General features: G+C 32.5%; 1 protein-coding gene across 1 annotated transcript; it reads left to right on the forward strand.

Annotated features, from left to right (window-relative positions):
- The first annotated feature begins 2,458 nt into the window (after positions 1 to 2,458).
- Positions 2,459 to 7,885, forward strand: LOC110647957 (serine carboxypeptidase-like 27). Its single transcript, XM_021802013.2, has 9 exons — positions 2,459 to 3,752; positions 3,855 to 3,950; positions 4,129 to 4,221; positions 4,340 to 4,425; positions 4,530 to 4,790; positions 5,316 to 5,443; positions 5,525 to 5,620; positions 7,027 to 7,132; positions 7,414 to 7,885. The coding sequence occupies exons 1-9, from the start codon at positions 3,389 to 3,391 to the stop codon at positions 7,552 to 7,554; spliced, it is 1,371 nt and encodes a 456-aa protein (XP_021657705.1). The 5' UTR covers positions 2,459 to 3,388; the 3' UTR covers positions 7,555 to 7,885.
- The last annotated feature ends 4,695 nt before the right edge of the window (positions 7,886 to 12,580 follow it).

The raw sequence follows: 12,580 nt of genomic DNA on the forward strand, positions 1-12,580 counted from the left end.
GATAACCTATTCTCACTTTGTTCATATCTATTTTTCTATAATATGCATTTGCTTACTTGAGATTTTTAAAGCATCAAAAATAAAAACAAAATAATGGGCTAGAAGTAGTATATATACTTTTAGATATATTGACTTCCTTTAAAATAAATTATTTATAAAAAAATAATTTAATTGAATTCTCACATAATTATATATAATTTTTTAATTTTTTATTATTTTTAATTAAAAATAATTATTTTTTATTAAAAAAATTGATAAAAAATTAATAAAATTAAAATTTTTCAAAACATAATAATATTAATTAGTAAAATGATTTAAAAATAATTAACATAAATATAGTTTATCATTTCAAACATAGAAAATTTAGCTATTTTAATATCTTATTTTAATTTTTTTATATCAACAACAAATTAATGCAGCATGTGAAGTCCTTATTATCATGTAGTGCCCATTTGAATAATGTTGGCTTTTGATATCTAAATTATTGAATTATAACATTTGATAAATATATTGAGATGTTCAATGTTGTTAATTTAGTTGATAAAATAGAATTTTTTATTTTATTAATTTAGATTTATTTTATTTTTTTAAAATATATCAAATTGGTGCACGAGAGTGTATACTTGAGATTACATAGAGATAAGATTTACAGCCTGTTTGGCATTGAGTTTTTGGCATTGAGTTTTAAAGACTGAAATTATTTTTTCGAATAAAAATATAATTTTAAATATCATTGAAAAAGCAGTTTGAAAAAAATTATTTTATTATTATAGTGTTATTATGACTAAAACTGATCAAATTTAATTTTTAATTATTTTTTAATATTTTCTGATTAGTATATTTAAAAAAAAAATAAAATTTTTAACAGTATTTTCAACAGCAATGCTAAACAGGCCTGAATATATAAATTGAATTTTTGACAATAATTTTCGCTCAAACTCTATTCATTTCAAAAAAAATAATTTTTATAATTTTTAATATTTAGAGCAATTAAGAAAATATGTTACTAAAAAATATTTTACTGTTCAAAAAAATATTTAGTCATTTTTCAAAAAAATGACTTCATCTTTTGATTTATTTTCATGCCAATTCAAAAAGTGAACTAATCAACTATCAAGCCCAAATTAAATCAATTTCGAACCTGATTCTGAATCGACCCATAACCAGCTCTAAGCCAGCTAGGAATGGTAACCTGGCAGGCTCCCCTGTCCTAACCCAACAGAAGTTTGGGACTGGATGAGAACTTCCTCACTGGGGTAAGGCAGGACAAATTTTCTCGTGCGGATTTTTTTTATTTTTTAATTTTAATTTATTATTATATAATATAAATTTATTTATTAAAAAATAAATTATAATTAAAAAATATAAGCTTTAAATATAATTTTAATAATATATATTTTTACTAAAATTATATTATTTAAATATATAAATACATATAAATAAATTATTTTTTAATAAAAATATAATAATGTATTATTTTATGAGATGAGAGAAACATTCTCTTCGTCTCCGCTTTACATAATATAAGTCCAAAAAATTGATCAAATTCAGATGAATCAAATCAGATCTAAGATAATGAGGGATAAGTATTATTTGATTCAAATTAAATAAATTGAATCAAATTATTTTAATTTAATGAATTGGTTTAGTTTTTAATATAATTTGATTTGGTTCAGTTTTATATTATAAATATTTCGGTTATTTTAGTTTGGTTTAATTTTTAAGAGAAAAAATCGATTAAATCGAATTAAACTGAATAGGCTTATTGATTTTTGAATTGATTTATTTTTATGGAGAATTTATAAATTATATGTAATTATATATATATAAATTATTTAATTTCATTGATTAATGGTTATTAAGTTCAAACTAAGATCAAAATCAGATTAAATAACTTGAAAATTAAGTTTAAATTAAAAAATTAATTAAAAATCAAAACCAATCAGTTTGAATCGAATCGAATCAAACTAAATAAAGCGATTCAGTTCAATTTGAATTTTTTATTTATTTCGATTCGATTCAGTTTCTCAAATATATAATTTAATTTTTATAATTTGATTCGATTCGATTTAATTCGATTTGAACCAAATGCTCACCCCAATAAATAATTGCCAACCATTAACATTTCTAGTTTGGATAGATTTTATGCATTTTCCCAAAAATTCGGCCTTTTGAGCCTACTTGCGAGGAACACAGTATGGGAATGTTGTTTTTAATTAACTGCAAATAGCTTCAGCAATTTGTTAAAAAGGGTTTCCTAAAAAAAATTTGTTAAAAAGAGAAAAAAAAAAGCCAATAGAAGACATTGAGCTGTGCGTCACCCATTGATTCCCTCTTGCTGGGAGATACCTCCAATGGGCCACCGGCACTCCGCCGCACAGGCCAGAGTCTGCTGCTAACAACCCCTACAATAATTATTGGTACTAGCCAATTTTACCACTACATATAAGCATAAACTCTGTTTTTTTTTATCATTCTTTGAAGCTTCTTTAATCATTATTTGAATGATAATATACGTTAACTCATTCTTTAACTGGTTGTTCAAGATTCAATTAGAAAGTTATTACCCTTTTTTTTTTTGTTTATTCTAATATTCGTTTGTGCTAAGGATTGAATATTTTGAGCAGACCCATGTGCCACTCTAACCTGTTCGGTGAATTGCTTGATAGAAAAAAAAAAGAAAAAAGAAAAACGGATTCTAGCGTAGAGAATGATATCACAACCATTAAAAGACAGTTAACACATTGCATGATGCAAGCTGCAATTCATACCTGATGCTCAACTAATCACATTCACTGGGAGTGTGAATAAATTGCCAAGCCTTCCCTATATATGCACGTATTTTCTCTCTCGTTTTAAGATCTCTTTATATGTGCATTGTAAACAGGAACCCAGAGATATTTTGGGATCTGGGTTTGAATAGTTTCATACTTTGTTTCGTAGTTTGTTGATAAGTTCCTTGTAAAACCCGTAAACATTCTGTGACTTGTGTTTGTGGGATTTGTTTTATGTTCCATTTTGTCTTTTCATCGAATAACCCGTTGATTCCTTCTCCATCACTGTCATTCTTTCTAAGGACTTTGTTGACCAAGTAGTATTTTTGAGGATTTCTGTTATTTGGTATTATATCTGTTTGTGTTAGTGGTATACTTACATCCACCAACTCTTCTTTGAGCTCATAATAAGTGGGTCTCAGTGATTGTTTGCTAATCATACTTGCGTTGACTACCTCTCTCACAAATCACAATCTCTCTTTTTCTCTCTCCAGATCATGTGCTCTAGGGGTAGTATAGTATAGATAGATTTTTTGGAGATAAAGAAACTCTTTGGACTGTTGTTTCTTTGTTTTGATTGCTTGATCTACCAATTCAGCTTGCTTATTTGATTAATGGATCGTTCTCTATTGTCTATTCTTTCCCTGTTATCTCTTTTTCTCTGTTCTTGTATATCCTTTCCTAGTGAAGATCAAGAAAGAGACAAAATCACATATTTACCTGGGCAACCAAAAAATGTAGAATTCAATCAGTATTCAGGTTATGTGACTGTGAACCAACAATCTGGAAGGGCATTGTTTTACTGGTTGATTGAGTCCCCAGCAAGTCGAGGAGCTGAGTCAAGGCCACTTGTTTTGTGGCTCAATGGGGGCCCTGGTTGCTCTTCAGTTGCTTATGGAGCAGCTGAGGAAATTGGACCGTTTCGCATTAAGCCTGATGGCCAAACTCTTTACTTCAATCCTTATGCTTGGAATAAGTGTATGTAATAATATTTATAGTGCACAATCTATTTCGTACTCTCTCTCTCTTTTCCACTTTTTAATGTTTCCCTGTATATGTTGTGGTTGGTGGTGTTGGCAGTGGCAAATTTACTATTCCTTGAATCTCCAGTTGGTGTTGGGTTTTCATATACAAATACGACATCAGATTTGTACACCATGGGCGACCAGACAACTGGTAGTTTTGTTTTGTTTGCTTTATTGTTAAGTGCTTTTCCATTCATATAGTGAATATTTTACTTAATATCATTATGCATGACCGATTTGTGATTCAACTTATTGACTTTTTTTCCCTTGAAGTTAGTTGATTTTGACTCCTTTGAATTTTTTGGAATTTGCTTGTTGGGCATTTGTAGCCGCAGATTCATATGCATTTTTAGTCAATTGGTTCGAAAGGTTTCCACAGTACAAACATAGAGAATTTTACATTGTTGGAGAAAGCTATGCAGGTTCTGAAATTCTTCATACTTTTTCTACATTTGTTTCTCCTAATTGTGTAGATCTTATGAATTTCACTCTGAATACTTGTTTCAATAATGAGAAACTCAAATTAAATTTTTTTTTTAGGTCACTATGTTCCTCAGTTGTCCCAAATTGTTTATGCTAAGAACAAGGGAATTCAGAATCCTGTAATAAACTTCAAGGGATTTATGGTTAGAATCTCAGAACTCATTATTCATGAGACTTGAAAATTATATGCTTTCAGTTCCCAATGATTATGCACAAGTTAATATCTTTTTTCCTTTTTTTTTTTTAGGTGGGAAATGCAGTCACTGATGATTACCATGATTATTTTGGCACCTTTGAGTATTGGTGGACGCATGGTTTAATTTCTGATTCTACCTATAAGACTTTACGTGTTGCCTGCAATTTTGAGTCCTCCATGCACCCATCAGCAGAATGCATCAAGGCTCTTTACCTTGCAGAGGTGGAGCAGGGGCACATTGATCCATATAGCATTTTCACTCAGCCATGCAACGATAGTGCATTGCTGAGGCACAACTTAAGGGGTCATTATGTAAGCTCTTACCTTATTTCCTTCTCATGTTCAACATAATTAAGGGGTTCTGAATAATTGTGAACCGAAAGGTAAAGCACAATACAACTTAGACAATGAATTTAGCATTATAGGAAGTATGTAAATTGATGAAATATTTGCATATATATTAGGTTAGCAAACTAGTTCTGAAATTTATACATATGTATTGTGATTTGTTGTAAAGAATGTACAGTTTGTAACTTATTCAAAATTTCCCAAATTTCTCAGTTTTTCCTCCCAAGTTAAAATTTAGGGCCATTCTTTGTTTTCCTGGCCTTGGCTAACATTATTTTCCTCATAATTCTGTTGGCCTGCGCAAATGAGAAAAAGACAAAAGAATTGTCAGCAGGGATCATTACAAGTGCTTCCTAGAATGAATGGATTAAAAATTTTCTATATTGCATTTAATGTGTTCAAAATATTGGATTAGACATTCTTTAATCTGATCTCAATCTGTTTTACGCCAAGCTCATTCTTTTTTATTTTTTTATTTTTTGTACTTAGCCATGGATGTCCAGAGCGTATGATCCTTGTACAGAGAGGTATTCTAATGTATACTTCAATCTTCCAGAAGTTCAGAAGGCACTCCATGCAAATGTAACTGGGATCCCTTACCCATGGAAGACATGCAGGTGCATTTTTCATCTTCAAATTTGAGAATTGTCTTACACGCCTTCTGGTAGTATCGTTGACCATATTACTATATTTTGCAGTGATATTGTTGGAAACAACTGGGAAGATTCACCGCTTTCTATGCTTCCTATATACAAAGAACTCATTGCTGCTGGTCTGAAGATATGGGTTTACAGGTAGGTTTACATCTTCACCTTTCCCTCTGTCCTTGTCTATGAAATTTGTTTAGTTATCTGAAAGCAAGATGTAACAATGGTTGCAATAATAGTAGTACTGGTGTTATTAATCATGTATGGATTTTGTAAAATCTTCGATCTAGCCATGGGCATAATATGATTTTGAATGTTCCATTATATTGTAAGCCATCTTAGGTAAAAGTAACGTCTTATTTTCTCTTAGAAATGATGCTCAAAATAACAACTGATAATCATACCTTCATTTCACCGTTCCTAGTGTGTGCCCTTTGCATGCCTCTAAACGGTCATTAGGAAAAGTTATTGATATTCTCCCCACCTTCCTCTGTTGGCATGGTTGTTGGGGATGTAAATTGGTCTTATCAATAAAAGATGTTCTATGAAGTTTGATAGAAGGGATACTTATTTTGTATTCTGACGGGCCTCACACTTTAGATTGTGGGAAACAATTAGGACTTTTCTCATATTTATTTTATTTGGTGTTCTAAATTACTGGCGTAAACTTTTCTGTTGTTGTAATTTTTGGTTTATATTTGTGGGTTCTTTGTGCTAGTTTCTTTCTTAATGTTGTTAGCCTATGAATCTTTCTTAGAAAGTAGGACATACTTGCAGAATGGAGGACAAAATTATTTATATATGATATAATGGATACTAATTAGTTTGGGTTCATTGTGGGTTGAATATTGTTCTGTTTGTTTAGTACATTTAAGAGTCCTCGGTTCTAAACATCTATAGTGTAATTTGGTGGGGTTTAGGGGCTAAAAGTTTGCCTTCGAGCTAAATATGGAAGCCAAGAAAGGGCACTAAAACATTTTTTTCCTCCCGTGCTTCTGAGGTGAATCAAGTAATCTCTAAGCACAGATGTGCAGCTTATTTTCAATAGATGGAGTTTGAAGAATGCGATGATTTTGTTAGATGAGAACTATCTTGTTTGTAGCAGAAGCAGGAACATCAGCATACATACCTCTTTTGTTTGGTTTAGGTTCATGATCCATGTTAACCTATTGGTGAAGAAGCATCAAAGTCAAAATGCGGCCATATTTAGAAGTATATATGTGATGTATAATTCATAAGAAAATGACTGTTTATAACACAAACAAAAGTCTTCTTAGTCTAATAAACTTCAAGAACTATTTTGATGCACATATGTATGGTTTTTACTTTTTATCATCAATGATGAGCATTAAAGTATGCTTTCTGTAAGGAAAAAGAGGGCAGCTGTTATTGTTTCCGATTCACGACTTGCCTATTATTTCTATCAGAGCACTGGTTATCATTTTTCTCTTTTTTGGTATTAATCAGCGTCTAAATTTTTCATATTTTAAGTGTTTTTGAGTTTAATATGCTTTGATGTCTAATAATGATTTCTGATTGAGCTCCCTGTCCAGTGGAGACACTGATGCAGTTGTTCCTGTAACTGCAACCCGATACTCCATCGATGCATTAAAGCTACCAACTATTACCAACTGGTATCCTTGGTATGATAATGGAAGGGTAAGTATCAATGCAAAAATATTGTTATGCCTAGCTTATTTTTGTGGCATCGAGTTACGTTTCATGATATGATGCTTATATTGAACTAAATAAGTTGGGGTTTAGTACTTTATTTGAATGTCATTGTATACGATTTTGGGAGTTTCTTTGTTCATACTTATACGATGATGTCTACCAAAAATAAAGGGCAGTGTTATACTAATCTTCATTAAGTTCTTCATGTGTGGACCATAACCACCAGAATTCACTCATCTCACCAGCTTTGTTTATTTCTGTTGCAGGTTGGCGGGTGGAGCCAAATTTACAAAGGGTTAACTTTTGTAACAGTAACTGGAGCAGGGCATGAGGTTCCACTCCATCGCCCTCGCCAAGCATTTATTCTTTTCGGGTCATTTTTGGAGAACAAGCCAATGCCTAGCTAAACCATTTAGTCCTGTTCACTTAATGCCAGTGGATGAACAAATTATAGAATTATTCATATACAGGGATCTGTAAACGACAGAATAAACATCGCATTCCTCTCGCGTGCCCCTCCATTACTGCTCAAGTGCACCATATTCATGTTCCGAAGTTGTAGAATATGCATTTGAGAGTAATCCATTCTTTATTAAATTATTTAAACTGTGCCTGTACCTATATTGGCTTGTCATACTTCTTCTTCTATAGGGTATCATGTAGTATTGCTTTATCTTGTTTTGAGTTCATTATGGTCAACAGTAGAATAAAATTGATAGAAAGTGTTATATTTCTCAATTTGTTTGGTGATACATTTAGTAAACTAAAATCTCTTATGTGTTACAATCTGTCTATCTACATGGTTGATCTCAACAGTTTAGAGATGAATATATAACAAGTGAATGACATACCCTTTTCGATCAACATTTATCTTTTACTTATTTTATTATGTAATTTAATATGTTAATTAAATTCTTTGATTATTCATCGGCACTTCATATTATACTTCTGGCATTACGGCATAACTCACTTATGAGTTGAAAGGACTATAACACCTTTCGTTAATTATCTCTCTCTTTTACTTTTCTTTGTTTTCCCTATTCTTCCCTTCCCTCTTTTCTTTTGATGCATATTGCTGTCAGTACCCCTTTTCCTCTTGCATGCTCTTATTATCAGGACTTATGGTTGAGGAGACCTCTAAGATGAGTTAATAGAGCAGTCTTGAACCTTCATTTGAGAATGACTTGCTCATAAAATGCCGCGGTGAAGGAGAGGTTTGTTATTGAGAATTGCAGATGGGGAGGGCTTGGCTTGCAAAAGAGCAAATATGAAGAGAGGAAGAAAATATGAAGAGAGCAAGAGACTGTTTCATTAGAAAATAACTTAGTTGGCTAACAGCTTAAAAATTGTGGACGTGTCAAATATTGTGTGTATCGATTGCCTGTTTTTCCTGACTTCTCTCAAACTGTTGTGAAAATCTGACTAGACTGAATGCAGTTTCGTCAAAATTTCACTTAAACTGAACAATTAAAGCAACTAAAAATTATATTAATTGCTGAAAATTTAAGTATAAGACTTAGAAAATTAATGTAAAGCTGGAAAAATAAAAAGACCGATAAAATTAAAGATAAATAAATTGTTGGAGTCTGTTGTTGTTTGATTAATTGAGTGGTTGGGGTTTTCACGTTGTAGTGTATTTGACTATTATAATTTTACCTGTAGGTATCTGAAAGACTTCTGGAAGACTCTTGAACACACTCTGTCATATTCTGCAGTTACATACAGTCACTCTCCCACTCTTTGAAACTGCTTGGAACGGCTACAAACTGCTGTCAACTTCCTTATCTCAGATAATCATCCAGTAACCACCATTAATCTACTTATTAATTATTCCAGGTCACAAATTATTTAAATTAATAAAATAAAATTAATTAAATTAATTTTATAAAAAATAATTTAATTAATTTTAGGCCTAAAAATAATTAATAAATAAAATGATTATTTTTAGTGCAAATAATTGTCCTCGCACTTGTAAATTTAGCTCACATTTTTGCTGTTTAAAATTCAAAAATAATCAATTATCACTTGTAATCCATTTGGGAATTTGAAATTTAAGCTTACTCTATCTAATAAGAATTTAATTTCCACTGGAACTCTAATCATTGTAAATTATCATCCCATAGACTTCTATTCACTGTAAATCTCTTATTACTGCATATTTATCTCTCTAATCAAATCCTATTAACTTAACTATCACTTAAAGAAACCCAATTAATATAAATATATATATATATATATATATATATATATATATATATATATATATATATATATATATATATTCTTTTTTCTTTTCTCTCTCTCTTCTCTTCTCATCGGTGTGACTGCCATCACTGATTCTTTTGTGTGGTTCAAGCCCTCTTGCCATTGTTTCATTCTTCAGTCACCTTCCCTGATAGTTCCTCTCTCCTTACCAATGCTCCATCGTCGTTTCTTTGTTGGTATTGCTAGCAATCCTTTTCCATCAGCGACTCTTGGCTTTGGAATGGCACTCAATTGCCGTTGGGGCAAGCTTTAGCCGTCGATTCACCGTGCAAGTCTCCCTTCATCAGTTTTATAGAATCATTCTTTACCATTGGCGGCAATAGCTCAACATAGGCCATCGACTAGTTCACGGCAATAGCACAACACAAGTATCAGCCAGTTTAAGTGAGAGCAGGGAAGTAAGACAGTACTCCTTCCCAGTCATAGCTTCCTCCACCTAAGAAGACTAAGGCATCGGCCAAGACATATAAGCCCAAAATTAGAAAGTCTCCTCCACCTTAGAAGAAGCAGCAGGGAAGCTCATCTCTTTTATCAGGCATTTTAGCCATCATATACCTATGGCTAGGAAGCCTTAAGCTCCCCCTGCAACTCCAGTAGAGGTTTCTGATACCAATGGCACTTACTCAGGGACTTCTTCAGGTGCTGACTAATCTTCTACAGGCGATGCTTCTTCTGAGAGGCACTTTGGGACTCATGAGGAGGCACAGAGCCTAGTCGCCTCTTAGAGCAACCATGCTACACAGGAGGTAGCAAATGTTGGTGATGATAATGATCCTCTAGGAGATATTCCTTTGCCCACTTCTCCTAAGGTATGCATTTATTTTTTATTGAGTCAACTTTTCTACCATCTGAGCTGGTACTTACCTTTCTTTCTGCAAGTACCTATTACCTCAGCTCCAGCTCCTATGACTTCTTCTACTTTAAACTCCTCTGCTATTTCAGGCCAGAGAGCCCTCCCGTTAGTAGATATAGTTGACCCTCTTCAGGATCTCGACTTCTCATTTCTAGCTCAGTTCTCTAACAACTCCAGTGCTTACCTTGTAGCTAGACCATCTGATACCATGGTCACAGCTGCCAAGAACTAGCTACATTACCTATTATCTGTAACACCCCTGTTTGTATAGCCTGGTATATTTCACTATTCTAGTGACCAGAGTCGGTCCGGACAATTAAGGGGATTAGAACCATATCTAAGACAACTAGATAAGCCCTAAACACAAATAATTAGTAATTGCCAATTAGTTAAGTATGAATAAGAAAAACATAACATAAGAAGTTAAATGAGCCGAGAGTCACAGCGATGGGTGACCTTCTCGGGAAGGATTGCAAAGTCAATTTAAACTCAAATTTCGAACCGTAAAATGTGACGCTGCGGTCCTTAGGACTATTACGAACACAGTGGAAAAGAGAAAATCACGAAAAAGAATTGTTAAACCAGTCAAATAATTAGGTCAGGGAGCCGGAAGAAATATTGAATTATTTGCAAACCGGGTCGAACCGGCGATGGGCAATTTAGTCAATTGACCTTGAGAGCTGACTCCTGACCTGGCTGTCAAATAAAATCGGAGAAAAGAAAATTTTGGAATCAATAATTAAATTAAAAAACTAAAAAAAAAATAAATGAAAAAAAAAGAGAAAAGAAAAAGTTTTCTTACATCATGTTGATGACATCAATTATGATGTCAAAATTAATTTTTAATTTCCCATAATTTTTTACCAATTCAAATACATAAAATAAGACCTAAAATACATAAAATTAAAATAAAAAAAAATCAGCTCTTCTCTCCCACAAATTCGGCAACCTCACCATTTCACTCTCCTCCATTGCCAAAACCACCATTAAAGCTTGGTAAAGCTTGAGTTTTTCCCACTAAACCCTAACTTTTCCAAAATCAGTCCATAAAAACTTCTTGAATTCACTTGAGAAGAAGCTTGAGCAAGAAAAGAAAGAAGAAAAGAAGAAGAAAATTGAAGTTTAACATCCAAGTTGAGGTTAGTAATTTAAGTTGAAAAATTCAGTTTATTGATTGTGTGTTTAGCTTAACTAATCTAGAACTCAACTTAAAAATCAAAAGAAAACATCGTTGGAGGACTAATTGTGAATTTCAGCCAGCCTTAAGGGAGTAGAGATTTCATGGTTTTGATGAATTAAAAAGCATAATTGAGTTGAAATATATGGGTAGGTGTTGAATAATGACTTCAATTGCATAAAATTTCAAAATGGTGTAGTTAGGGTTTTGGCACCTAGGGTTTGGAAGACAAAAATTTGGAGAAGTGGTCAAATGGTGTATTTGACCTTGTTTGAGATGGAAAATGGTCATTTGTGACCAATTGATGTATGTTGGAAGTGTTAGAATTTGGTTTAGATTCAGATTGAATGTGGACAGTATGCAGGCAGCAGAACTAAGGTCTCTTTTAGGGATTAAAACTGAAAATTTACAAGTCCAATTGGTGTGAAGCCAATTGAGAATGAAAATAGACACAAAATGACACAATTTTCATTTAGGAATTATGCCCAAAAAGTGACCAAAACCTAGTGAACAAATTGACTAAATCCGGATTTCTACAGTCTGACCTGTACAAAAATGACCAAATGAATAGTGTTTGTTCATTTGGCCATAACTTGGGCTAGGCAGGTCTAAATGACCTGAAATTTTACCAGTAGACAGCTGAGATATAGACCTAAAACTTTAATGAAGAACACAAACCCAAATTATGCCCTTAATCAAGTCATTTGGCCACCCAAATTTGGTGACCTAAAACTGCCAGAACCAGTTTGGTGTCCAGAAATCTGGGTTAGATCCAATCCGGCAGCCATGAATCTAATAGCTATAACTTGAGCGACAAAACTCCAAATGGAGTGATTCAAAAAGGAGAATAAAATTAAGACAATAGGAAACATTTTCTATGAAGAAAGTTTTGTCAAATTCTAACAGAAAAATGACCAATGGAACAGTGCAACTTAAGACATCAAAACTGAAAATTTACAAATTTGCCTAAAAGACTTAGATTTTGAGTAAACAACCAAAACCAACAAATTTAGTAACCAAAATGTGGTATGTGGTTGAAATTGGAATTCCCATACCTATTAAGCCTTAGAAAGTCAACAAATTGAGTTGAATAGTGTCGTGAATAGTAACACGAAACACAAATTTTAAAGAACGTCAA

The sequence above is a fragment of the Hevea brasiliensis genome, chromosome 8 (assembly GCF_030052815.1).
Source record: "Hevea brasiliensis isolate MT/VB/25A 57/8 chromosome 8, ASM3005281v1, whole genome shotgun sequence".
Taxonomy (NCBI): domain Eukaryota; kingdom Viridiplantae; phylum Streptophyta; class Magnoliopsida; order Malpighiales; family Euphorbiaceae; genus Hevea; species Hevea brasiliensis.

Coding starts and splice junctions, on each gene's coding strand:
- LOC110647957 (XM_021802013.2), top strand. CDS start 3,389: ATGGATCGTTCTCTATTGTCTATTCTTTCCCTGTTATCTCTTTTTCTC. Junction 4,222..4,339: donor TGTTGGAGAAAGCTATGCAG/GTTCTGAAATTC, acceptor TTTTTTTTTTAG/GTCACTATGTTCCTCAGTTG. Junction 5,444..5,524: donor TACCCATGGAAGACATGCAG/GTGCATTTTTCA, acceptor TATATTTTGCAG/TGATATTGTTGGAAACAACT.